At 45.0% G+C, this 27,919-nt stretch overlaps 1 protein-coding gene across 1 annotated transcript in view; it reads right to left on the bottom strand.

Annotated features, from left to right (window-relative positions):
• ECHDC1 (ethylmalonyl-CoA decarboxylase 1) overlaps window positions 1-27,553 on the bottom strand; it is a 36,391-nt gene extending 8,838 nt beyond the window's left edge. Inside the window, exons 1-2 of the mRNA XM_068108054.2 lie at window positions 27,273-27,553; window positions 1,621-1,763 (exon numbers count right to left, since the gene is read on the bottom strand). Of these exons, the coding sequence (XP_067964155.2) occupies window positions 1,621-1,763; window positions 27,273-27,513 (384 nt within the window). The 5' untranslated portion in view covers window positions 27,514-27,553. The remainder of the gene's footprint in view (window positions 1-1,620; window positions 1,764-27,272) is intronic.
• Between the last annotated feature and the right edge of the window lie 366 nt (window positions 27,554-27,919).

The following is a 27,919-nucleotide window of genomic DNA, read 5'->3' as shown; positions in this document are numbered from 1 at the left end:
TCGTTTATTTTTCAAGATATTTCGCTCACAAGGTTCAGACATATATATGGTGGCGGCCATCTTGGATTTTGACGTGGCGACCCAATTTTCAATAGCTTTCTTCCTTATGCCTCGATACACCCACACACCGGATTAGAAGTTAGTAGTTCATTTATTTTTCAAGATATTCCGCTCACAAGGTTTAGATATGGTGACAGCCATCTTGGATTTTGACGTGGCGACCTAATTTTCAATAGCGTTCTTCCATATGCCTAGTTGCACCCACAAACCAAATTGGAATTCGGTCCTTCGCTTACGCACGCACGCACGCACGCACACATGGACGGAGGGGAAAACCATAGTCCCCCTTTCGCTCCGCGGTGCAACGGTGGACAATAAACAGATGGCTCATGAAAATTGCAGCAAAAGAATAATGAAACGGCCTTGTTTTCAAGCTCTCTAACCAGTTGTAGAGAGCTCTGTAAGCGAACCTCTATGCCAATTGCATGTATATGTAAATCCATTCAAAATTTCATTTTCATTTCAAATTTCACAAAAATTTTTTTTTTCAAATTTCACAAAAAAAAATTTCAAAGTTTTCCCCATTCCCTTGGGAACAAAATTTCATGTTGTCATTTGAAATGTCCCTTCCATGATCCGCCATCTTGTCCCTTCCATGATCCGCCATCTTGTCCCTTCCATGATCCGCCATCTTGCTCACGTGCTTTTGCCCTGGTCTGGCGCGACCGATAAATTATTTTCACCTGTTGATTAAAATTATTTTCACCTGGTGATTAAAATCAATAAATTACAATACAGTACTGTACAGAACGGATTTTGAATTCGAAACCGCTCATCATTTACGCCAGCTACACAGCCTTATTTTTTACACCAGCTACACCGGCTTCAGTACGTACCTGCCAGTCGGACCTACGTACCTGGTCCAGTCGACTAGAAGTCTAGACTATATAGCCTACAGTAGGTAAGTCCTGCATTCTATCCCAATTTATCCATTCAATAAAATTAATTTGAATTTTAATTCTAAGCCCAAGATCAAACAACCTAGCCTAGCTAGGCCTAGGCCTACAGATGTTTGCGAGGGCTGCGTACTCGATCCACTGACTATTATCGACGAAGCTCTCACTCTACGCAATGCGTATTCATATTATACTTTTTGGTCTATGGTTAAGACCTACCATGATTGGCTCTGTGGACCCACAGCAGAATACAAATAAATCTTTCTAATAGCACCATATCAGTATCCAGTGGGAAATATTACTCATATATAGCTTTGGTTTTGCTAAGGTACACTACTCGCAATAAGTTAGGGATATTGTGGGAGTGAGTTTATTTTTTTTATAGGGATTAGGGTTAGGGTATTGAAACCAAGAATGCTGTGTTTTTTCACACTCATTAATAACCATAGAATTAGGACCAACAACTTTTTTCAACATAATTAATACACAAAATCAACCACACCAAAGAACCTGCCAATATCCCTAACTTATTGTGAGTAGTGTATTTATTAAACCCTCAATCGTACGATTGTAAAGGAATATTATCATGAGATAGCAGACAAGGGAAAGACCTTGTCTGTGAGAAGCTCATGCGAGGGATATCAAAACGACAAATCATTATTACCTGGGTTGTAGACATTGCTCTGACAGCATTGAGATCTGAACCTGAACAAAACGCATTTCCAGATCCATGCAGAATTAACCCTTTGCCATCCTGCCACACCTCCAGCTTCTCCACAGCTCGTCTCATTTCCACCATCATGACGCCTGTAATGGAAAATCAATGAGAGGTCATATGAAGCTTACAAAGCAATCAGCATTCCTGCCAAGACATTTGTCAAATGAACAACGTGCCCATCCGTGACTACGTCGACACAACTGCGTGTAGGTGGGCACGTGTTTTCAGAACGAGGATAAAAGCCCTTTGCTTGTTCTGATGAATGTGTGTAAAAGGTAGATCATGAAATACGCGGCTGTGCAAAAGTCTTTTGCATTTTTCTATTCTGATGCACGAGGAAACCAAAACTGTTCAATGCAAATACACCTTTATGAAAAAGAAAATCTTATTCAAATAACCAAATATATACACAATATACCTTGATGTAAACCAATAGTGAGTATGTTCGCCATTTCCCTTCAAAACCATTGAAATTCTAATAGGGACATCTTCAAATATTTTTGATCTAAATTTGTGGATCATCCAAGTTGCCGAGATTCATTTGTACTTTTTGCTTTGTCCAAATAGTACTTACGTTTATGGGGGTAGGTAAAATAATACGGTAGGAAAGGTAGAATTGTATAGGAAATAGCATGGACAACGTAACGTGTAGGAGCATTTTGATGTACATAAGCAGAGGAAATGTAGCTTAAGGTTCTTTAAATGTGCATCATATGAGGGATGATGCCGTGTTAATTAGTAATAGGGGTTAAGGCTAGTTTTCCCCTGTGCGTCACACCCTCTAATTTTCCCTAACGTTTTTGCTGACACGGCCGGCCATGTAAAACAACCACTAGCCAAGCCAAGCAGGAGTCAGCCGAACTAAGTTCAATGACTATGTGGGTGAACCTCCTCTATGCCCCATGTACCTAATATGGCAAAAGACCTGTCCAGAAGAGGCGGAGGATTAGTGGGTGGAGAAGGCCGGCAGGCCACACCCCCGAGGGATGTGATTGGCTCTCGCGGAGGAGGAAGGGGAGTGCACTTCTTCAGCTGGGTCTGACAAGAAGGCTGGCCATTTTTGGTATTGGATGGAGAGCGGTTTTTCTGCACCGACATTGAGGAGGGTTTGGCTGTGGTGCTCTTCGGGGGAGCTGGGGGCCACGCCATCCTTCCCCCACAGTGGCAACAATAAAAGAAGGAAGGTAAGAGGGCCGTCTTCACCACTTGCCTCATGGCCCTGGGTGCCTTCGTCACAGTCACCATCTTTTGCCGAACTCCTGCTTGTGGGGCTTCGAGTTTCGACGGCTACCAACCTCCAAAAAGACTCAGTGGGCCAAAGCCAAGTGCCGGCCAAGGGATTTTATTTTTATTGTATTTCTCCCCCTGTGTTGTATTCGTAACTGTTGGGAGGTGCCTCAAAATAGAATTTATTTTACCTCAGCATTTATTTTCATCCACACAGTATTTTGTTATTAAATCATTTGTGTTGCATTTTTATTGTCGTGTTTGCATGTTTTGTGGTTTCGGAATAAATCCGTGTGTTTCATTTAATTAAACGCCTCATCTCTTCCATCCTGCGCGTGCAAAAACAACCGCCATAATCGGGAGGTCGCCTCGGGAGTAAGGCTGGTTCGGTTATCCATCCTCGGGTGATCTTAATCGGCAGAGACGCAACAGTAACTTACAGCTTCAATGGCATTGGGGTCCAGGCTTTGAGGGGGCCATTCCACATGTTGAAATAATCCAGCTTCCTCTTTTTTTGCAAAATAATATTTAATTATTCCACCTGAGTATTTTGGATTATTATCTTGCTGTAAAATGAAGTTTTCACCATTAAGTCTTGCACCACTGGAGATAGTACGGTGGATTAGAATTTGCTTGCATCGTCCTGCAGTCAATATACCATAAATTTTCAACAATTTTCCAACACTACTTGAGGATACGTATCGTCAAACTTAAATTGAACCTCCTCCATGCTTAATTGTTGGTTTCAAGCAAGGCTCTTTACAAGTTTCAGTTGTTCATCGTCTCACATACCGTCTTCGATTAGATCAAAATAAATTAAACTTTGACGGTCTGTCCAAAGCACCTTTGACCATTGTTGCACAGTTCAATTTATGTGTCCTTCTGCATATTTTAACCTTTTAGTCTTGTTCTCCTTTCTAAACAGAGGTTTTATTTCTGCAACACGTAATTGAAGTCCTCATTACTCCTCCACCGAAGGGAGACTGAGGTTGTTTTCACACCTGTTTGTCTGTGAGCAGGATATATCAAAAAGTTATGGACAGATTCGGATGAAACTGGATGGTCAGGTTGGGTGTGTGGCAAGGACAAATTGATATGATAATGTTGAAGATACAGATCTGAATACGGACACTAGAATTTCGAAATGATTCTTCACCATTGAGAGATCGGGCCAAAAAACGACAAACAGGGTGTTCCAAAAAGACCTGGACAAATTTGGTCGTTAAGATATTCATAACCACAAATTACACAACGATACCCTTTGTTTTATATGATACAGAAACTCATAACGTTTTGTGCACACCATCAATCCACTTCAATGTGACCTCCGTTTGTCGTGCACAGGACATCAAGGTGGTACACGAGTTCTTGAAATGTTTGGTTCAACATGTTTGCGTCCACCAGTGCACATGCAGCTGTGATCTGAGAACAAAAATCCTGCATGTTTGCCCCCTGATGTTGTAGACATCTTTGACAAACCCCAACAGAAAAAAAAAATCAAGGGGAGTAGGTTTGGTGATCGTGGGAGCCAGACGGTTGGTCCGTCTGGGCCAATCCAGTGACCTGGAAAGTTTTCATTCAGGACCTCTCAACCAACTAAGCCCCAATGAGGGGGAGCACCATCCTGTTGAAAAATCATATTGGGTCGCAGGTCTTCAATCTGTGGGGAGGCGAAGCCTTCCAACATGTTCATGTAACTTGTTGAGGTCAGTGCATCCTCTGCAAAGAAAAATGGACCCACCAAGTGGTCATGGAGAAGGCCACACCATACATTGACCTTTGGACTGTTGCGTGTGTTCAATGACTATGTGGGGGTTTTCAGAGCCAAAGCTCCTCACGTTGTGCCAGTTGACCTTCCCCGATACATGAAAGCAAGCTTAGTCTGTGAACATGATCTTATCAGGTAATCTTCGTCATCTTCTATGCAACTGAGCATTTCCAAGGCAAATGCCTTGCGTTTGGGTCCGTCATTGGGTTTGAGTTCCTGCAGAATCTGCACATTGTAGATATAAAGAGGAAGTGGGGCACGGACCCCATCTCAATTTTGTATTTTATGCAAAATCCTGTGTACAGTGGTGGTTGGTAGTCTGTTCTCTGGATGAGTGTCGGATTGATTTTCTGGGACTTTGTTGAAATGATTCACGCACTCGCTCAACGCCTGCTGCACTTGTGCTTGGTCGACCGGTACTTTTCTGTTTCTGATAACTTCCAGTCTCCTTAAACCCCTTGTACCACTCTGACATTCGTCTGCAATGGCTGATTCCTTCCATACATAGCACGGAAATTACACTGAACTTGCATGTTGGATCTCATCTTGATGAACCATTCGACACACTGAGCTTTCTCCTGTAGAGTCACCATTTTCTTTTACATTAAACCACCAGACCTGAAAATTAAGAAAACTTTATCATTTTTTGTATCATATAAACAAAGAGTATAGTTGTATAATTTGTGGTACAAAATATATTAACAATCAAAGTTGGCCAAGTCTTTTTGGAACACCAAGTATAGCACGATATTTCAAAAAGTTATGGACAGATGATGACAAAAATTGGTGGATGAGTTGGGTTTGTGACCAGATCAGGCCAATTCGATTTTAGATTCGGTCCAGATGCAGATCCGGCCTATCAGTGGGATACAAAACGTAAACTGTTCAGCCTGGCAGCCTTATACCGGGTGCTGTTCTAGTTTCAAAAGTGAACTTCATGCAGTTGATGGATGGATAACACCTGATAGTCAGGGCCCTTAGGGATATTTTGGTTCAAATTCTTCCAAAAGCATCAAATTTGGCGCAGATGTTGCCCATGCCATACTCTTTCGATTTTTGACGGGCGTCGGGCGCCAAGGGCGGTATGATCCGGGGACCATACCGGTCCATCCCGCCATGTCACCTGACCAATGACGTCATAATTAGGATATGCATCCAATCACATGGCATACTATAAGTGGTCAAAGTTCAAAATGAATCGATCGAAAAATGAAGGCAGGGATCCATTTTTAAGGTTTTCATAAAATCCAATATGGCCGCCAGGTCACATGACCTATGACGTCATATTTATGACATGTATACAATCATGTATACATGAACCCGGATCATGATCGCACAAAAATTAAACACAAGGATATGGCATAGTTCATAAAACATCAAAATCCGTACCTTTGTAATTAGACTGATGAACTGCATATGCCTGAAAATTAGGAAATAGACATGTATATATTTCCTCTAATTGTCAAAAACAAGGTCAGAGTTCGATTACCCAACCCAGAAACATAAAATGGTGAACCTCGCGTAAATCTTGACAAAAAACTCAAAAACCGACATGTTTGACTCAAAAATGACCTTTAAGATGACCTTGAGGGTTGACCTTGACCTCGAATCATCAAAATAACATCATAATTGGATTCCTCGACCTCGAAAACCCCTGAAAAGTGGTATCATACATGATTCCAACCCTTTTGGTTATTTAACTGATTTTCCTCTAATCCGGGTGGTGGCCATTTAGTATTTCGCCAATATGGGGCCCCCGGGGGGGGGGGGGGGGGGCGCCCGTCAAAAATCGAAAGAGTATGGCATGGGCAACATCTGGGCCAAATTTGGTGCTTTTGGAAGAATTTGAACCAAACGGCCCCAAAATATCCCTAAGGGCCCTGACTATGAGCCTTCTGTCTGTTCTGTTGTCAATTCAAGGCTCGTCTTACATTTTATGGCATAGCCCATAGGGAAAAGCTGTCTAGAACTACCCAGGGGGCAAACCCCCCATTTTTTGTGAAAACAGACACGGTCTGCTATAAAAGGTTCTTGTATATGGTTGGATTCCTTAGACTCCCAGCAACAACTTCCAGGTGGACAACCTTTCCAACAGGCTACTGTAACTGTGCAATTCAAGATGGCGTCCAAGATGGTCGCCATATTTTTAAATCTCCATATTGTCATCAATTGTTATCTTATTTTCATGTGTAATACTTTGTTTCTCTGGTTTTCAAGGTCAGGGAATCTATTTATGATGGTTTCAGAGTGATATGATGTGTTTTATACCATGTACTAGGCCTAATATTTATTACATGTTAATATATTATTTTAAGGCGACCATGACACAGAAAATCTACATAGTAAGGGCATTTTATGAGATATTTCACAAATCTGTTAACTAAATTGTTACCAAAAAATTTCTTCACCAATATGTTTGTAAAGGTGTGTAATAACATGTGTTAAAATGTTGAAGTTCAACTCCCGTGGGAAACCCAGAAAAAAAAGCTGTTGAATTCGGGTACCGAAAAATTATTTTCGAGAATTTTTTTTTTTTTTTAATCGGCCCTTAAGTAACTTATGAGGGGTCAAATAAGGGTTTTTCATGATTCTGAGTTGATTGTTAACATTTATATTTTCACTTTTACATTTACACACAAAGTAGCTTTTATTTCACATACATATATAATACTCAAGAGTTATTTCTCATTCACAATGTCAGAAGTTTCAACAGTCATTGTCTATGTCTTCTTCAGACTCAACAACATCATGACTGCAGTTTCTGCATGTAATGCCATTACAGACTCCACAGGCCGAGATGCACGTGACCCCATTCTTCTTGCAGCTGCATCGCCGGTTGCTGCAATCTCCATGACAATTACAGCTCGTGAACTGCAATAGCTCCTCAGGAGCCGTGGGGTCCAGTGTTGGAACTGGCTCATACCCATGCACACCTATTGTCCATCCATAGTCACTGGGGTTCAGAGACATGCTCTGTAGAAGGAGTTTTGTGTCTCCGTGTAAGACTCAGTGTATCCCAGCCGGTGGAACTTGTTGAGCATCCATTTTGACCCAAATCTATGATCAAGTTGTATGGCATGTATATATTTTACATTTGGTGTGGCAATACTCCAGACAGAGGTCGACAGGCCTTAATAAAATTCTGCCCCCAAACGGCAACTCTTTCGTCTGTCTTGACAATCGGTCTCAAGAACATCTGAAGGCTTGCAGGAACAAGTGTCAGCTGACTATCGATGTCAGTCATACTGTGTGTGGTGGGGTATGACTTTGGACCTAAATCAATCAAGGCAATATCATTGGATATGAACTTGAGTGCCGTCTTTATGATCTGAGTCTTCTCATCTCCATGGTCAAGATTAGCATGATGCTCTCGCAGAATATTGTCGGTGCCATCTTTGAGACAGAGTACATCTGCCCTTCTTTCCTGTGTTGTGAAATACAAGGTGTCTTCGTATTTCTCTAGAAGTTTTATCTTTAGCCAATGCTTTGAATAAGAAAGGCTCTTCTCTGGTGACTGATCAAACTCCTGCAGCTTTTCATGGACTTGGTCCATGTTCATTACCCCATGCTCTAATTCTGAGTCTAACCATTCGCAGAATTCAATAAAAACTGCCTCTCGCTCCTCATCAATACTCCTCTGTCCTCTCTTCCTTTTTCCTTCCTCATCAGTCTTGGACAAACTGTCACCTCTCGCAAACATAAGTTTGCATCGCAAATGGTACAGTGTTTCTTCTGCTACCAAGTCATTGATCCCTTCCAGGCGTCCAGTGACTTCAGTGCCCCAGTCATCCCCGCGACTCCGTGCTGTCTTCAGCAAGCTTGCCTTCAGTGTATCTGCAGTCAAATTATCTGGCACTCTGTATTTCTTTCTAGCTTGTGCTGGATTATTTTTGTAGAGCTGGGCTGGTTGGTTGCAAAGAATGCATACATCCTTATACAGGAGGTCAACTGACTGTGATCTTCTAGAACTGCAGCCAGTTGATGAACTGAACTCACAAGTAGTGCGTCTTCTCTTCAACTTTGATGACTCTTTCTCTGCCTTTGATGCTTGAGCTGACTTCTTGGTGGTTGCAACAAAGTTGTTGTACAGATCATTTTTACACTTCTGGTGGTACCTCAGTTTTCCTTCCTTTTGAGCCTCCTTCATACGTTCCACAACAGTAACATTTTCGACAGTTTCTGCTTGTTTCAATAAAGTTGAGTATCCCTTTGGAGTTGCCTGTATGAGCCTTTCAGCTGGTGTATCCGAGCGTGCACAGATGAAGCAATTGAGCACAGGTGGAGTAACGTCTTCATCCATATTGCTAGACTCCATGTCCTGCAAAGTAGAAAATGAGATATATTTAGAAATTATTTTTCCACAAAGGAGTGTCTGTGGTGAAATATAAATGTTAACAATCAACTCAGAATCATGAAAAACCCTTATTTGACCCCTCATAAGTTACTTAAGGGCCGATTAAAAAAAATAAAAATTCTCGAAAATAATTTTTCGGTACCCGAATTCAACAGCTTTTTTTCTGGGTTTCCCACGGGAGTTGACCTTCAACATTTTAACACATGTTATTACACACCTTTACAAACATATTGGTGAAGAAATTTTTTGGTAACAATTTAGTTAACAGATTTTCATATGTTTCCCTTACTAACAAGAACAATACACAGTAGTTTACTGTTGTTGTAAGAACAATAATGGTACAGAAAGGTACTAGTTACCAAGAACAGATTACATGAGAAATGAACTACTGCATGTGCTTCACAGTTTGGAATGCAAGCCAAATGGCTGAGGCAAATATTTGTAAAATTCATGTCAGTGATACACGCCACAATGTTGCATCCTATGAACAGGTCTACCACTCAATATAATGCTGCAATACAAGTGTCCATGTGAACAGCTGATGGTATACAGTTAATTGTCACTGTTTGAGTCACTACTGTCACTGCTGTCAAATGCTGCAATGTATTTCACTCGGCTGCACTTGGTGGCTGATCCCTGGCAACGACATACAATGTAACAGGCCACGTTCTTCCTGGCACAGGAACAGTTCTTGTTGCAGCCTTTGGTGCAGCCACATGCAACAGCCTTTGTAATTGTCTGTGGCCAGGCTGATTGAGTTGACAGGACTGGAACTAGTTTCCCATCCTCCAGAGCCCAACCATAATCCACAAATGGGGGAAGCTGAGGCTTGGCCACATGTGCAGTCTTATCTATAATAGTTGCAAGAGCTGCACGCTGTAGATGTAGAAGGAATGTATGTTCTGTTGGTGGGAGTAGTTTCAGCATGGTTGACCTGTTGATCAGGAATTTATCGGCTCTAAGCTTTCCAAGATCGCAGTCCTCAAAGTCATCAGATCTGTTAGTGTACACAGCAATGACAAGTTTGCGTGCCTGGTTGATGAGGTCTGATGTGATCTGGTTGCGGTTCTGACCTTGCTCACCAAAGTGTTCGAGCTCAGTTATGTCTGTGGTATAGCTACGGTTCAACCAGGTCTTTTTGCCAGTGAAGAATGGGTAGCTGGTCGTATCCCTTCCACTCAGGCTGTGGATAAAGGGAAGTGCATGACATTTCGAAGGTCCCAGTGACCTAGCCATTTGGTGTATGGGCAGATATGTCTCTGCAGCAGTTCTTACCCACAGTTCAGGAAGATCTTCCAGAATGCTGGCAGCATAGTAGATACAAATGATGATTATATCTGTGTCATTGCCATGAATGACCACACTATCAACACCTTCATTCTGGACACTATAAATAGCATGAAGCATTACTCTGGTATCAGCCTCCTGCTGTGTAGACTCCAAGGCAGTGATGTCGGTGGCTGACCCCTCAGTGACCAGCATGCTCTTGGTTTCTTCATTGAAGCCTCCACCTAAGTAAAGGCGAGTTGAGCCCAGTGCTGGATTTAGCTGTTCACTCTTGCTCCATGTCTCACACAAGAAACTCAGAAGGGCTGCTTTGTTAGCTGACACAGAGAAGAATTCCTGTGGGTCAGGGGCTTTGTACTGCTCACTGACCTCAAACACCTTTGCTTGCCTGGATTGGCCATACCTGTGTTGCTGTTCTGCTGATTTGAGGCTTTGTTCACTGTATCGGTCGCAGCAGAAATGTATGATCTCTGTGCCAGCAGGCACATCTTTCAGCAGCTGCTCCTTGTAGCGATCAGCAATGTTTCCAAATGTCTCATTTTTCTTGAAGGACCAATGGCATATGGCATGCATTGCATCAACCACTACTGTCGTCTTCCAGTCTCCTTGTGGCAGAATATCAGCACTGGTCACTTGAGTCTCCTCCTTCAGTGTTTTCACTAGACTAGCCTTTGTACCTGCAGCCCTCATGGTTCCATCTTTATTGAATAAAGATCCTTGTGTGGTAATAGCCTTCCACAGTAAGCAGAAAAACCAGGCAAGACTTCTTCTGATGGCACATTCAATAGCTGTGATGCTGGTGCCATTCTTCCTAGTCGCCACACAAGTAGCATCACTTCGGCAGAGTTGTCAGATGCAGTCGCCAAACTCTCCACATCTCTGATGCTACTGAGGGACCTGGACTTCTGTCTATCCTTGCCAGATATGTAACACATAGGAAAGTCTGCATTTGGGACATCAGAAAGGGTCTTCTGACTTCCAGACGTTGCAACAGAGAGCGTGACACCCTCCCCTCTCCTTGACTGGTTGGCAGTCACCGGATTTTCAATGATGATTGCTGTTGCTGCATTAAAACTTCCCCCTCCCAAAGTCTTCTTCTTCCAGTCAAGATTGTCCATTGCGAAGACATGTGTTGTTCCATGCGTCATGCCCTCTGGGATGTACACACCATGTTCTACTACCTTTTGCATGATGTTGGCACTCTGAACAGTCAGTTGACGCTGCAAGCGCTCATAATTAATACCCTGTCCAAGCCTGTTGTTCAGCATGATCAAGGACTTACTGCGTGTCTGGTTGAACACATGGTAGGCCGTGGCTATTGCCAATGGGGTGGGTACACCAGCAATATGCTGCAGCAATTGCTGTGATGCGATGAGGGCTTTCTCTATTGTTGGCTGGTTGACCAGTCCTCTCCCAGATTCCTGCAGTTTTGTTGGTGTCTCACTGAGCAGCATAGCTGTGAAATTGAACAGGGAATCAGGAATAAGTCTGGCAGCAGCTGCAAAAGAAATCTCTGTTGACTGTTCATTTCGGCATTGTCTTTTGCATTGCTTGCAATCTGCTCAGAGTATCTTTGCTGCATGCCGAAGTGTACGATGCTTTTCATCCTCATGTTGCGCTGCTTCTAGGTGCCTCAGTTTCTCCAGTGCATCACCAAGGCGTATGGTTGATGCGCAAATGAATCCTGATCCACATGTTTGATCGAGGATGGAAATTCGCTTGCCATACTTCTGTTGCAGCCTCAATTTGAGGGTGATAGATCGGTACGAGTCTGCTGTTTTTACTCCTAGCTCTCGTAAAATGGCCCTGTATTGGTCCCGCAGTGACTTCACCAAGTACCCACACATGTCATGGAAAAGGGGGGTCTGTAGCTGTTCTAGGAGTCGCTCAAATGCAACATCATAAAAGTTTTGTGTTGTTGATTTCCCAGTGGGGACACGATGTGCTTTGAATGAAGCCATGCATGGCTTGTGGTATGATATATCATTGGCCACCATGTCATGCCCTTTACCAACCAGTCTGAGGAGAATGTCCTCTCTGTTTAGTTGCTTTGCCTTATCTATGATGTTTTGCTGACTGTTTTCTGTAGATACTTTGCATGTTGGCTCTTCGCCACGCATCCACCGTTTGTTGCAGATGAGGCATGCATTCTTCGCATCAAATGTTGGTGTGTTGGTCCTGGTTAACCTTGAATGCTGGGAAGAGGTACTGCATCCAGGCTGGTTCAAGTCTTCAGCATCACTGCTTCCAATGTTCTTCTTTTCAGTAAGTTTGTAACTCTTTTCATTCGTGTACCAGTTTCTACATTTACTGTGCCATTTGGGCATTTTGTCTGTCAGCCATGTACCAGTAGCCAAATCATATTTGAGTCTCTCAAATGTCTCATCTTGTCGAGCCTTCATGGCCAAAACTAGTTTGTCTGTTGTTGTAATATTATATAGTCCCTTTGCACCAAGTCCTTGACATATTATGCACTTTGTGTAGTCGATGTCAGTGTCCTGGCATCTCCTCTTGGGTTCCTTTTTCAGTGACAAGCTTCCGTCCACCACCCGTTTCTCTGCCTGGGTCATCATCATACCTCTCATGCAATCACCTGCAACAGCAAAACCACCACCATGTTATGCATACTAGCAACTAGAGTAGGCCTACATGCAAGCTATTGATATGCTACACTACATGCAAATTTCTGATATGCTAGACTACATGCACACCACACAATGGCCACACCACTACAGATCACACAGTTTTGAACATTTCTGCCCACATGATTTTTATGAGACAAATGGCATAAAACACATCATATCACTCTGACACCATCATAAATAGATTCCCTGACCTTGAAAACCAGAGAAACAAAGTATTACACATGAAAATAAGATAACAATCGACGACAATATGGAGATTTAAAAATATGGCGACCATCTTGGACGCCATCTTGAATTGCACAGTTACAGTAGCCTGTTGGAAAGGTTGTCCACCTGGAAGTTGTTTCTGGGGGTCTAAGGAATCCAACCATATACAACAACCTTTTATAGCAGACCGTGTCTGGTTGACCACTCTTGCCACCAGAGTAAACAGTTTGTCTGTCCATATGTATGTATGTCCCTCACAAACATACACCAATCAGAGCTGAGGATCGGATCACATGACAGGGGTGATGTGACGTGATTATGTCTGTGATGTCATTACAGAGTACAACGGCTGACTCCACACACCGCCATATTGATTTATATGCTGGTCAGGCCAAACATATCGTCGAACCTGTCATATATCACAATCGCCATGCTCTACCTTTACATTTTTCATTCAGTATGAAACACAAACAAACCAATTGTTAAAATGATCATCAAATATTGAAAGCATAGACATTATGGATCTTACAACGACACAGTACTTATAGGCCTTAGGCTTCATACCTCACCTTCAGGCCGCTTAGGACAAATTATCCCTGGTTTCTCAATACAGTAGTATCATTTTCGTAATAATAACGTTAATAATAATAATAATAATAATAATAGTAAATATCATCGTAATATTGCAATCCCTGTGCGGTGTAGGCGTATGGTAGGTTCGTTGTTGACTCGAAGCATATAAAATAAACCAGTGTCTCAATGGAATATTTTCACTTCCATGGACACAGACAACTTAAGAGACGTGCAGTACTTCAAAACAAATCAATACTTACATTATTTGCTAACTGGTATCTGCACCCAGGTCATACTATCGCCTTCAACTAAAGCATCAAACAAGTCCGACTATACTGCTGTTAGACTTTCCATCTTGCTTTTAAAGTATTGTTACGGTTTTTAGAACCGGCACTTGTAAATAATAATCCATTGTAAATAATTCCCTGTAAATATTCCCATCTTCTAAAGGTTAAAGGTCGCACCCTAATTAGTCCATATATAACATGTAGAGCACCATAGGAACTCGAGTTATTTCATTAGTATGTGTTTCAGGTAAGGCTCTGTTTCCAATAGTTTGACTCTGCGTTGCATTAATTAAATAACCTAGGTCCTTCAATCCCGTGCAGTTTGATCTCTCTCTCTCTCCAAGCTACTCCAGCATGCGTACCTACAGGCGGGGTTTGTCTCTCTCTCCAAGCTACCCCATCATGCGCACCTACAGGCGGGGGTTGTCTCTCTCTTGCTATTACGCGCCTTAGCGCCTGCTTGCTAGCAGCGTTCGCTGCATCAAACGCCATTGCGCACGCAGTCAGGCTGGCGAAGAAGGGCGGAGCGCGGGGAGGAGGCGTGCCCCCCCCCCCTCCCCTGTCGACTCATCATCAAAGGTGGAGCCAGCGAGCCCTCGCCGACCAACCAGGGCTGAGGTAAGCTCGCTAGTGGGCGTAGCCCTATGAAGGCGGCTTGATTTCTACGCAGGCTATATAAGCCCAAGCGAGGCGCCTTTACACAAAAAGAGAGAGAAGTGCGGTTGTTGAGAGAAGCCCAAGAGGAGAGAGGAGAGAGAGGGCACGGACTGGGTTGGGCGAGATTGCATCATCGATTGTATTGAACCGCGCATACGGCCGTGCGAAGGACTACCCCCCCCGCCACCTATAAGGTCCGACCGCGTGCCAACAGTACGTGCTCGCTGCTGCCGCGGTAGGAGTCAACACCCGGAGCCGGACTCGAGTGAACCTGGAGCCGGACCTCGATGCCTACCATCTGCCTGGACCTTCCTCCCCGACCATCTGCCTGGACCCTTCTCCTCCTACCACTACCCTTTCGTGTAAGTCTGTTTGTGTTGTCCTGGGTGTGCTAATTAAGACTGTATCAGGTTGCCCTGTGTCTGCTTCTTCCTCTTCCTTGTACATTCCCTTCTTTCATTTCCTCTTCTAATTGTACAAATTGTTAATAAATTGCCCTGTTCTTTCTGTTTTCTCCTTATTCGATCGTCTTCGTCTTTTCTCTCCATTGAGTACCTGTGGCACGATTCGGAACCGCTTTAATCGGGTTTAGATCTTTTGTTAATGGCTCGGGCTTCGGATTACTAACCTCTCGGCAAATTCCATCTTGTCCACGGTCCGAGCAGGAGTTATCTCCCTGCTTCACGGCCAGGGGTAGCACTCAATTATTTGGGACTTCATTGACCAATCACCCTGGCTACTCCCGACCATAAGGAGCGTTATAACTTCTAGGGTTGGGGGAACGGCCAGCTTAAAAGACAAGGGGATTAACCCCCCCCCCCCCTTGGTAAGGGAGCGGCGACCCCCGAATCCGCAACAGTATATTACTTTCAAGTATTGCTCATTCTCATTCGACAGCTTTTGGGTCTTCCAGTTCTGGGTTTGTCAATTACAGATGTTTCTTTGTATCTGTTGATTGTCCTTCAGATACCACACCTTGAAAATCGAGGCTTTCATCCGCAGCTCAATGGAGTACTGCTCTCCCCTCTGGGCTGGTGCTCCTGCCTCACACCTAGCTCGTCTTCACGCTGTTGAAACCAAAGCGTTCAGAATCATTGGAATCTCCTGCGATGAAGCTATCTCCGAGGGCCTTTCACTTACTCACCGCAGGCGGGTTGGTGGTCTTTCCGTCTTCTACAGACTCCTCTCTGGCCTTGCTTCCCCAGCTCTCTCTGGGCTCTGTCCCCCAAATATTCCTACAGGTCGCACAAGACTTACCTGCAACCCTCTTATGGTTAAACTGCCAAAATCAAGACTCTCTGCTCACCTTCACTCCTTCATTCCTCTTTTCTCCCACCTCTGGAACAAACTCCCTCACTCTCTTCAATCCCACTCCTCCCTCCATGTCTTTAAAACAGCTGTTCACCACCATCTCTTATCTTCCCCCATCCAAAACCTTGATCTTTTCTACCCCCGCTAATTTCACCCCAAATCCACATTTTTGAAATAACAACTTCTTTCCTGGAAGTCCTTGGTGTCCTTGTGTTTTATACTTCTCCAACCCCCTTCCCCCTTCCCACGCCTCCTCCCCCCAAGCCCTCTCCCTCCCACACATCTCCCGGTCTCTGCTCTCAAATGTTGTGTTTGTGTGCTTCCCCTTCTCTCCCCATCTTGTCTACCGCTCCCTCTTTTTATATATTTTGTTTGTCTGTTTGATTTTTTTTTTTGTGATAAATGTTAGCTCTTTCACGAGCATCGATTCTGTATCCAAAAAAAACAAAAAAAAAAACAATAATAATAATAATAATGTGAGCCTTCTTTATGTTCCTTCTTTATGCAGAAACAATTCTATGGCAAACTTCTCATGAAATTCAAGCCATTTTGTTTGAAGCCAACAGTAATCCTGATGGTTATTTATTCCACATTATAAAAAGTGGGCCTTTAGCTTCTGCAGTAGAAGTGTAGAGAAGAATACCTGAAGTTAATGACAAAGAACACCCGACAAGTCATCAATTAGATACGATTGGTAAATATGATGGAATAGCTACTAAAATACTTAATATTATCTGCTCATGTATCTTTATTATACATAGTCTAGGCTCGTGGAAGAGCTAGGACACAGAACATATCAGGACACAACATAAAGGGAACAGCAGGAGAAAGGGTTAAATGCCAATATTAGGGCAGAAGGAGAAAATAGACGAAAGAACCACCTTTAGAGGCCATTTTCCCCCGCAGAGCAGGGGTTGGCCTTTTTTGGGCACCGTGGTCCCCTTTTTTTGAAGCAATGTTTTATGGCCGGATGCCCGTCCTGCCGCCAACCCTGTTCGTCGTCTCTTGAGAAACACACGGATTTACCAGTGAACTGGTACTCAATTTGCCGACCTCGGAAAGATGACAGGCTGAGTCAACGTCCCTGGTGTTAATTCAACGATTGACCGGGATTCAAACCCAGGATCCTAGGATCCAAAGTCAGCACCATAACCGCTAAGCCAACACCAGGCTTAAGGAGAAAATAGACGGAGACGGACAAAACAGAGGGAAGCAAGTTCTACCAGTGATATCCTTTCTTACATTACAAATGCCAAGGCCTCTTCTCTAAGAGACTTTGGGGAATCCTTTGTTGTCGGCCTTGATATCTCAAAAGCCTTTGACAGAGTTTGGCATCGGGGTCTGATATCCAAGCTTCCCTATTTTGGTTTTCCTCCTTCACTCTGCTCTCTCATATCGAGCTTTCTCTCCAACTGCTCTATCTCCGTAATTGTTAATGGTTCGACATCTCCCTCCTTCACCATCAACTGTGGTGTTCCTCAGGGTTTCATCTTGTCTCCAATACTCTTCCTTCTTTTTATCAATGACCTTCTTTCTTCTAAAAAGAACCAATTGCACTTGCATGCTGATGACTCGACATTACATTCCTCCATGTTTTTCCCATCTGCTCCATCCTCCCTCACTTGATCTAAATCTCATTTCATTACAACCACCTCTTTAAATTTGGATTTGTTAAAATTTGAAATTTAGCCACCTCCAAACACTTACCCCACCCCTTTTCAAAAAGCAGATTTTTTACTTCCTCAAAAACTCAGACTTTTCTCTCTTTCTTCACTTCTCTATTAATGCAGCTCTTTTATTTAAGGTCTGGCCTCGATGAGGATGATATAGTCAAAGGAAAACTGGAGCCTTCAACATAAAAAAAAACCAAGAAAGAGCAATTAAAGACTGCAGACCCTCGCCAGGACGTGTTTTCAGTGTTTTATTTAAAGGCTTTTGTGTTAAAACAAATATGGCGGCCGAACCACGTGGCCGATAACGTCATCGTTATTTTTTTTTTCTCCACCAACTTATCCCGAGATGATAACTCAATAAATTTCATCTTGATCGGATGAAGTTTTGCACTTGTCGAATTATGACGTCATAATGGAGGCACCTATAAAATCATCATTAATATTTTATTCCCCATGGAGAGTTCTTTACAATGAGCCATGTTTCAATTTTTTTATAGGCAGCGTTTTCGAAGATAGAGGTGCAAATGTTTTCAGTTTTTCCAAGATGGTGGCCAAACCACGTGACCTATGACGTCATAATTATCATTTTAAAAATTTTCTACAGCTGGAGTTGCACCGATGGTGAAAATTTCCTGTCAATTAGACCAATGGTTGCAGAGAAAATCACAATTTATTCTGTGCGGAGAAACAAACAGAGACAAACAAACAAATGAAAAATCGGTCAGAGACCGAGGACTTGCCGGAATGTACTTTTTTTTTTTTAATCGGCCATGTTGGACAAATATGGCGGCCGAACCACGTGTCCGATGACGTCATCATTATTTGTTTTCTAAACTAATTTATTCCGAGATTATGCTCAAGAAATTTTCATCTTCATTGGATGAAGTTTTGTACTAGTCGAATTATGATGTCATAATGGAGTCACGTATGACATCATCATTAACATATTTTATTCCTCATGAAGACTTCTTTACATTGAGCCATGTCTCAATTTTTTCTATTCAGCACTTTCGGAGATACAGAGGTGTAAATGTTTTCGTTTTTTCCAAGATGGCGGCCGAACCACGTGACCGATGACATCATTATTTGTTTTCTAAACTAATTTATTCCTAGATTATGCTCAAGAAATTTCATCTTGAGCGGATGAACTTTTGTACTTGTCGAATTATGACATCATAATGGAGGCACTTATGACATCATTAACATATTGTTGTGGATATGAGAATGGTTTGTTTTTTTTGTTGTTGTAGTGTAAATTGTTGTAAAGTATCGCCCTCCTTACTCCAGTGTTGTATAAAGGTCAAAGGGCGTTCCCGTAGTTAGTTCCATAAAGCATACATGAAGGACACCATAATACCCCTGTTCAGTAGTTTATTTCCTTATTATGTGTATTAGGGTAAGGCCTTGTCTTCCATTAAGATGACACTCCATTGCACCAAGTGAAATAAGATAGATCCCCTTTCATTCCCATTCCCAAAACCTCCATTTCCAACTGCGTCATTGCCAAGCCTCAATTGCCAGCTACATCCCCTTCAAGCCTCCATTGCCAACTGCACTGGGCAGTTTGCCAGGTTTGCTACAGCTGTGGGTTGTTGATTTCGCCCCATAGCCGCCATTAAGCATGTGCTCAGCTCGGGGAAGAAGGGCGTGCCCGCCCATCGTCATCAAGGGTGGAGTCAGAGGGCCTGTGCCCACCAATCAGGGCCGAAGCGAGCTCACCGAGGGGCGTGTCCTGAAGGCCGGCGGCTTGATCGCCTGAGGCGCTATAAAAGCGCGTGCGCAAGAACAAAGAGATGTGGTTGGACCAAGCAAGAGAGAAGTGTGTGGGTGGACCAAAGGGAGACGTGCAAAGAGTTGTGGTTGGACCAAAAGGGAGACGTGCAGAGAGTTGAGTGGTTGGACCAAGCGAGAGACGTGCAAAGTGTGGTTGGACTGAGTACGAGAAGAGTTGAGTTGAGTACGAGAAGAGTTGAGTAAGGGATCCCTAAAAGAGCAGCTCCAGCCACCGCAAGTTCAGTCACAGCAGCTTCAGCCACAGCAGCAGCAGCCACAGCAGCTTCAGCCACAGCAGCTCGGGGGCCTTGACGGCAGTTTTTGAGCAGGGCCGCGAAGGAACGGCGGCTGCTAAACGCGCCGATCGGAAGAGGACGGCGGCTGTTAAACGCGCCGATCGAGAAAGGGCGGCGGCTGCTAATCCCCGACCCGACCGTGCTGCGGGTCCAGCTGAACCTTCCTCCCCCTCCAGCCATCCACCTCCTGCCATTCCTATCATCATTCCCCGTGTGAGTCTGTCTTTTGTTTGTTCTGTCCTGGGTTTAATTAAGACTGTAGGTAAGCTAATAATTGCATTGTGTCTCTGATTCTTCTGTATGTTATTTTATTATCCTTCCTTCTCCTTGGTTACTTTGAGCGTGTAAATAATAAATCCTGTTACTCTTCTGTACGTCTTCTTCTTCTTCCTCTTTACATTCGGTCGCTTTAGAGGTTTCCAAATTGAATACCTGTGGCGCGATTTCGGCCAACGTCCAGGAATCGGGTTAGTCGGGGTAACTGTTCGGCCGCGGTGCCATCCGCTCGGCAAAACAACATCTTATCCGCGGTCCGTAACAATATTTTATTCCCCATGGAGAGTTCTTTACAATGAGCCATGTCTCAATTTTTTCTATTCAGCACTTTCGGAGATATAGAGGTGCAACGTTTTTCAGTTTTTCCAAGATTGCGACCGAACCACGTGACCGATGACGTCATCATTTTTTTTTTCTCCACCAGTTTATGCCGACATGGCGCTCAAGAAATTGCATCTTGATTGGATGAAGTTTTGTACTTGTCGAATTATCAAATTATGACGTCATTATGGAGGCCTTGGGCCGAGAGAGTTAAAAATTGGGCACAGTCTATTCCAGGGCAAGCCAAATATGTGTGCAAAGTTTGGCGATTCTATGTGCAACGATGTAGACGTAGTGCTGCGCACAAACAGATAGACAAACAGACATACCAACCGATCAACATACTTGCCGGAAAACAAACAGACTCAAATGCAATACCCTCTCCTCTGGCAAGGGTAATAAACAACCCCCCAAAAAAGCAAGGGATGCAGGTAACAATGAGGGGTAAGGAAGAAGAACAGCCCCACACCACAACTCCCATTCCCCCAAGCAGCTTCTTATAAGTTTCCTGACAGTTCTCTCATTGATGCATTACATGATATTTGGTGAACATTTGAATCGGGATTAAATAATTTTTTAAGCGATTCTTCTCCATTGAGTGATAGAGCTAAAAGCCATACATGGCGTGATAGAGCTAAAAGCCACACATGGCATGATATCTCAAAAAGTTGTGGATGGATTTGGACGAAACTTTGTGGACTGGTTAACCGTGTGTGTGTGAGGACAAATTAGTTCCATTTTGTTGAACATCCGAATCCGGATCCGATAATTTTTTAATTTTCTATGTGTTTCTTCACCATTGAGTGATAGGATCAAAAACGATATGCAGCACGACATCTCAAAAAGTTGTGGGCGACTTATAACAAAACTAGGTGGATGAGTTGGTGAGGTACCAAGAACAAGCCGATTCGATTTTGGTTCAGGTCTGGATCCAGATCCGAGAATTCGGTGGGATACAAAAATTAAACTATTCAGCCTGGCAGTGGCCAGCCCCTCCACTTTTCTACCGAGTGCCGTTTACAACAACACAAGTATTCATGAAGGGTAACAGATTGGTTTTATTTGTTTAAACTTCCAGGGACTCACCTTTGTTATTGCTATTTAAATCAGTGCACGTGCATGTCAACCTGTTATTGAACAAGGAAGGGGTGGGGTGGGGAGAACAGATCCCCCCCCCCTCCACTTTTAAAAGAGGAAAGGGGTGGGGGGGCACCAAACCCTTCCACTTTTGAAAAAGGAAGGGGGGCACAGACCCCATCCACTTTTGAAAGAGGAAAGGGGGCACAGAACTTCGCCACTTTTGAAAGTGGAAAGAGGAAAGGGGGCACGGATTCCCTCCACATGGCATAATATCTCAAAACGTTGTGGATGGATTTGGACGAAACTTTGTGGACTGGTTAACCGTGTGTGTGAGGACAAATTAGTCCCTCCACTTTCTCACGGACTTTCTCACGGAATCCCTCCACTTTTGAAAGAGGAAGGGGGGGGGGGGGCACGAAACCCTTCCACTTTTGAAAGAGGAAGGGGGGCACGGAATCACACTTTTCAAAGAGGAAAGGGGGCACGGAATCACGCTTTAAGAGGAAATGGGGCACGGAATCCCTCCACTTTTGAAAGAGGAAAGGGGGAAGGGGGAAGGGGGAAGGGGGAAGGGGGTAACGAAATCCCTCCACTTTTGAAAGAGGAAAGGGGGCATGGAATCCCTCCACTTTTGAAATAGAAGGGGGTGCAGAATCCCTCTACTTTTGAAAGAGGAAGGGGGGCACGGAATCCCTCCACTTTGGAAAGAGAAAAAGGGGGCACGGAATCCCTCCACTTTTGAAAGAGGACAGGGGGGCACGGAATCCCTCCACTTTTGAAAGAGGAAAGGGGGAAGGGGGCACGGAATCCCTCCACTTTTGAAAGAGGAAAGGAGCATGGAATCCCTCAATTTTTTGAAGAGGAAAGGGGGCATGGAAACACACTTTAAAAGGAAAGGGGGCACGGGATCCCTCCACTTTTGAAAGAGGAAAGGGGGCACGGAATCCCTCACCTTTTGAAAGAGAAAAAAGCACAGAATCCCTCCACTTTTGAAAGAGGAAAGGGGGCATGGAATCCTTCCACTTTTGAAAGAGGAAAGGGGGAGGGGGGTAACAAAATCCCTCCACTTTTGAAAGAGGAAAGGGGGCACGGAATCACTACTTTTGAAAGAGGAAGGGGGGCAAGGAATCCCTCCACTTTTGAAAGAGGAAAGGGGGCACCGAATCCCTCCACTTTTGAAAGAGAAAAAGGGGGCACGGGATCCCTCTACTTTTGAAAGAGGAAAGGGGGCACTGAATCCCTCAACTTTTGAAAGAGGAAAGGGGGCACAGAATCCCTCCACTTTTGAAAGAGAAGGGGGGGCATAGACCCCATTCACTTTTGAAAGAGGAAAGGGGGGCACGGAATCCCTCCACTTTTGAAAGAGGAAGGGGGGCACGGAATCCCTCCACTTTTGAAAGAGGAAGGGGGGCACGGAATCCCTCCACTTTTGAAAGAGGAAAGGGGGAGGGGGCTAACGAAGTCCCTCCACTTTTGAAAGAGAAAAAGGGGGCAAGGAATCCCTCCACTTTTGGATCAAAGAGGAAATGGGGGAGGGGGAAAGGAATCCCTCCACTTTTGAAAGAGGAAAGGGGGCACGGAATCCCTCCACTTTTGAAAGAGGAAAGGGGGCACGGAAAGCCTCCACTTTTGAAAGAGGAAAGGGGGCATGGAATCCCTCCACTTTTGAAAGAGGAAAGGGGGAAGGGGGCACGGAATCCCTCAACTTTTGAAAGAGGAAAGGGGGAAGGGGGCACGGAATCCCTCCACTTTTGAAAGAGGAAGGGGGCATGGAATCCCTCCACTTTTGAAAGAGGAATGGGGGCACGGAATCACACTTTTCAAAGAGGAAAGGGGGCACGGAATCATGCTTTAAGAGCAAAGGGGGCACGGAATCACGCTTTAAGAGCAAAGGGGCCACGGAATCCCTCCACTTTTGAAAGAGGAAAGGGGGCACTGAATCCCTCAACTTTTGAAAGAGGAAAGGGGGCACTGAATCCCTCAACTTTTGAAAGAGGAAAGGGGGCACAGAATCCCTCCACTTTTGAAAGAGAAAAAGGGGGCACAGGATCCCTCTACTTTTGAAAGAGGAAAGGGGGCACGGAATCCCTCCACTTTTGAAAGAGGAAAGGGGGCACGGAATCCCTCCACTTTTGAAAGAGGAAGGGGGGCACGGAATTCCTCCACTTTTGAAAGAGGAAAGGGGGAAGGGGGCATGGAATCCCTCCACTTTTGAAAGAGGGAAGGGGGCACGGAATCACTCCTTTTGAAAGAGGAAAGGGGGAACAGAATCCCTCCACTTTTGAAAGAGGAAAGGGGGCACGAAATCCCTCCGCTTTTGAAAGAGGAAAGGGGGCACGGAATCTCTCCACTTTTGAAAGAGTAAAGGGGGAACGGAATCCCTCCACTTTTGAAAGATGAAAGGGGGCATGGAATCCCTCCACATTTGAATGAGAAAAAAAAAGCACGGAATCCCTCTACTTTTGAAAGAGGAAGGGGGGCACGGAATCCCTCCACTTTTGAAAGAGGAAAGGGGGAACGAAATCCCTCCACTTTTGAAAGAGGAAAGGGGGCACGAAATCTCTCCGCTTTTGAAAGAGGGAAGGGGGCACGGAATCACTCCTTTTGAAAGAGGAAAGGGGGAACAGAATCCCTCCACTTTTGAAAGAGGAAAGGGGGCACGAAATCCCTCCGCTTTTGAAAGAGGAAAGGGGGAACGGAATCCCTCCACTTTTGAAAGAGGAAGGGGGGCACGGAATCCCTCCACTTTTGAAAGAGGAAGGGGGGCACGGAATCCCTCCACTTTTGAAAGAGGAAGGGGGGCACGGAATCCCTCCACTTACTGAAAGAGGAAAGGGGGAACGAAATCCCTCCACTTTTGAAAGAGGAAGGGGGCACGAAATCCCTCCACTTTTGAAAGAGCAAAGGGGGCACGGAATCCCTCCGCTTTTGAAAAAGTAAAGGGGGGCACGGAATCTCCGCTTTTGAAAGAGGGAAGGGGGCACGGAATCACCACTTTTGAAAGAGGAAGTGGGGCACGAAATTCCTCCACTTTTGAAAGAAAAAGGGGGCACGGAATCCCTCCACTTTTGAAAGAGGAAAGGGGGCACGGAATCCCTCCACTTTTGAAAGAGGAAAGGGGGCACGGAATCCCTCCACTTTTGAAAGAGGAAAGGGGGCACGGAATCCCTCCACTTTTGAAAGAGGAAAGGGGGCACGGAATCCCTCCACTTTTGAAAGAGGAAAGGGGGGGCACGAAACCCTTCCACTTTTGAATTAGAAGGGGACATGGACCCCATTCACTTTTGAAAGAGGAAAAGGGGCACGGAAATCTCCACTTTTGAAAGAGGAAGGGGGGGGGGCACGAAATTCCTCCACTTTTGAAAGAAAAAAAGGGGAAGGGAACAAAATCCCTCCACGTTTGAAAGAGGAAAGGGGGCACGGAATCCCTCCACTTTTAAAAGAGGAAGGAGGCACGGAATTCCTCCACTTTTGAAAGAGGAAGGGGGGCACGGAATCCCTCCACTTTTGAAAGAGGAAAGGGGGCACAGAATCCCTCCACTTTTGAAAGAGGAAGGGGGGCACGGAATTCCTCCACTTTTGAAAGAGGCAGGGGGGAGGGGGCATGGAATCCCTCCACTTTGGAAAGAGAAAAAGGGGGCACGGAATCCCTCCACTTTTGAAAGAGGACAGGGGGCACGGAATCCCTCCACTTTTGAAAGAGGAAAGGGGGCACGGAATCCCTCCACTTTTGAAAGAGGAAAGGAGCATGGAATCCCTCAATTTTTCGAAGAGGAAAGGGGGCATGGAAACACACTTTAAAAGGAAAGGGGGCACGGGATCCCTCCACTTTTGAAAGAGGAAAGGGGGCACGGAATCCCTCACCTTTTGAAAGAGAAAAAAGCACAGAATCCCTCCACTTTTGAAAGAGGAAAGGGGGCATGGAATCCTTCCACTTTTGAAAGAGGAAAGGGGGCACGGAATCACTACTTTTGAAAGAGGAAGGGGGGCACGGAATCCCTCCACTTTTGAAAGAGGAAAGGGGGCACCGAATCCCTCCACTTTTGAAAGAGAAAAAGGGGGCACAGAATCCCTCCACTTTTGAAAGAGAAGGGGGGCATAGACCCCATTCACTTTTGAAAGAGGAAAGGGGGGCACGGAATCCCTCCACTTTTGAAAGAGGAAGGGGGGCACGGAATCCCTCCACTTTTGAAAGAGGAAGGGGAGCACGGAATTCCTCCACTTTTGAAAGAGGAAAGGGGGAGGGGGCTAACGAAGTCCCTCCACTTTTGAAAGAGGAAAGGGGGCATGGAATCCCTCCACTTTTGAAAGAGAAAAAGGGGGCAAGGAATCCCTCCACTTTTGGATCAAAGAGGAAATGGGGGAGGGGGAAAGGAATCCCTCCACTTTTGAAAGAGGAAAGGGGGCACGGAATCCCTCCACTTTTGAAAGAGGAAAGGGGGCACGGAAAGCCTCCACTTTTGAAAGAGGAAAGGGGGCATGGAATCCCTCCACTTTTGAAAGAGGAAAGTGGGAAGGGGGCACGGAATCCCTCCGCTTTTGAAAAAGTAAAGGGGGCACGGAATCTCTCCGCTTTTGAAAGAGGGAAGGGGGCACGGAATCACTCCTTTTGAAAGAGGAAAGGGGGAACAGAATCCCTCCACTTTTGAAAGAGGAAAGGGGGCACGAAATCCCTCCGCTTTTGAAAGAGGAAAGGGGGCACGGAATCTCTCCACTTTTGAAAGAGTAAAGGGGGAACGGAATCCCTCCACTTTTGAAAGAGGAAAGGGGGCACGGAATCCCTCCACTGTTGATGGAGGAAAGGGGGCACAGCATCCCTCCACTTTTGAAAGAGGAAGGGGGGCACGGAATCCCTCCACTTTTGAAAGAGGAAGGGGGGCACGGAATCCCTCCACTTTTGAAAGAGGAAGGGGGGCACGGAATCCCTCCACTTACTGAAAGAGGAAAGGGGGAACGAAATCCCTCCACTTTTGAAAGAGCAAAGGGGGCACGGAATCCCTCCGCTTTTGAAAAAGTAAAGGGGGGCACGGAATCTCCGCTTTTGAAAGAGGGAAGGGGGCACGGAATCACCACTTTTGAAAGAGGAAGGGGGGGCAAGGAATTCCTCCACTTTTGAAAGAGGAAGGGGGGGCACGAAATTCCTCCACTTTTGAAAGAAAAAGTGGGCACGGAATCCCTCCACTTTTGAAAGAGGAAAGGGGGCACGGAATCCCTCCACTTTTGAAAGAGGAAAGGGAGCATGGAATCCCTCCACTTTTGAAAGAGGAAAGGGGGAACAAAATCCCTCCGCTTTTGAAGGAGGAAAGGAGGCACGGAATCTCCACTTTTGAAAGAGGAAAGGGGGCACGGAATCCCTCCACTTTTGAAAGAGGAAAGGGGGCACGGAATCCCTCCACTTTTGAAAGAGGAAAGGGGGGGCACGAAACCCTTCCACTTTTGAATTAGAAGGGGACATGGACCCCATTCACTTTTGAAAGAGGAAAAGGGGCACGGAAATCTCCACTTTTGAAAGAGGAAGGGGGGGGGGGCACGAAATTCCTCCACTTTTGAAAGAAAAAAAGGGGAAGGGAACAAAATCCCTCCACGTTTGAAAGAGGAAAGGGGGCACGGAATCCCTCCACTTTTAAAAGAGGAAGGAGGCACGGAATCCCTCCACTTTTGAAAGAGGAAAGGGGGCACTGAATACCTCCACCTTTGAAGGAGGAAAGGGGGCACGGAACTTCGCCACTTTGAAAGAGGAGGGGGGCACGGAACCTCTCCACTTTTGAAAGAGGAAGGGGGGCATGGACCCCAACACCCCTCTCTTCCTCCGCCCACGTGGTAGTAAATTAATAAAGCATCAGAGAAGAAACAAAGCATTCACCAGAAAACGCATTTCTGTGTCTTGGGTTGTTCAGGGTGATCACAGCCAGTCCCGAATTCTCCCCCTCGCTCTCATCATGCAGCTTTAGGTCCACCGACCCTCCAGGAAAGCCCAGCAATTGCTCCTCCAGCGCAGCATCGTCAGCATCAGGTTCCGCCGGCAATGACAGGCACCGAAGACAAAGGGAGAAGTTCGGAGGCCGGCGAACGATCCACGAACGGAAAGCACCGAAGGACAACATTGCAACGAGTCCTTGTTATTGGTGATCCTTTTTTTTTTTTTTTTAGCTTAAATTCCGTCGAGGCAAGAAGAACACAAAGCTTCTTTGGACATTAATATGGTTTCTAAGAAAAACGAAGATCGATATTTGCGTCACTCCTGTATTATAACAAACTATATTGCAGGCAGGAATGGAAACCAACCTCGTTAAACAACATATCCCTATACACCTCAACAAATCTAGCGGGGAGGATCTGATGTTAAATTGAGAAAACACAAGAGGCAATCTTTTGAGACATGTGGTGAAGAGGTTGTGGGTAACATTAGCAAAACAAGTTTGGGAGGACAGATTTGCAGGAAAGGGGCGTACGTAATACATAGATGCCTTGAATAAAATGGCAAAATTCTGAAAAGATGGTTCCTCAAGT

Source organism: Myxine glutinosa, chromosome 2 (genome assembly GCF_964187855.1).
Source record: "Myxine glutinosa chromosome 2, kmMyxGlut1.1, whole genome shotgun sequence".
In the NCBI taxonomy this organism is placed as follows: Eukaryota; Metazoa; Chordata; class Myxini; order Myxiniformes; family Myxinidae; genus Myxine; species Myxine glutinosa.
Note: the sequence above shows the minus strand (reverse complement) of the source record. Positions and strands in the feature narration are given on the sequence as shown.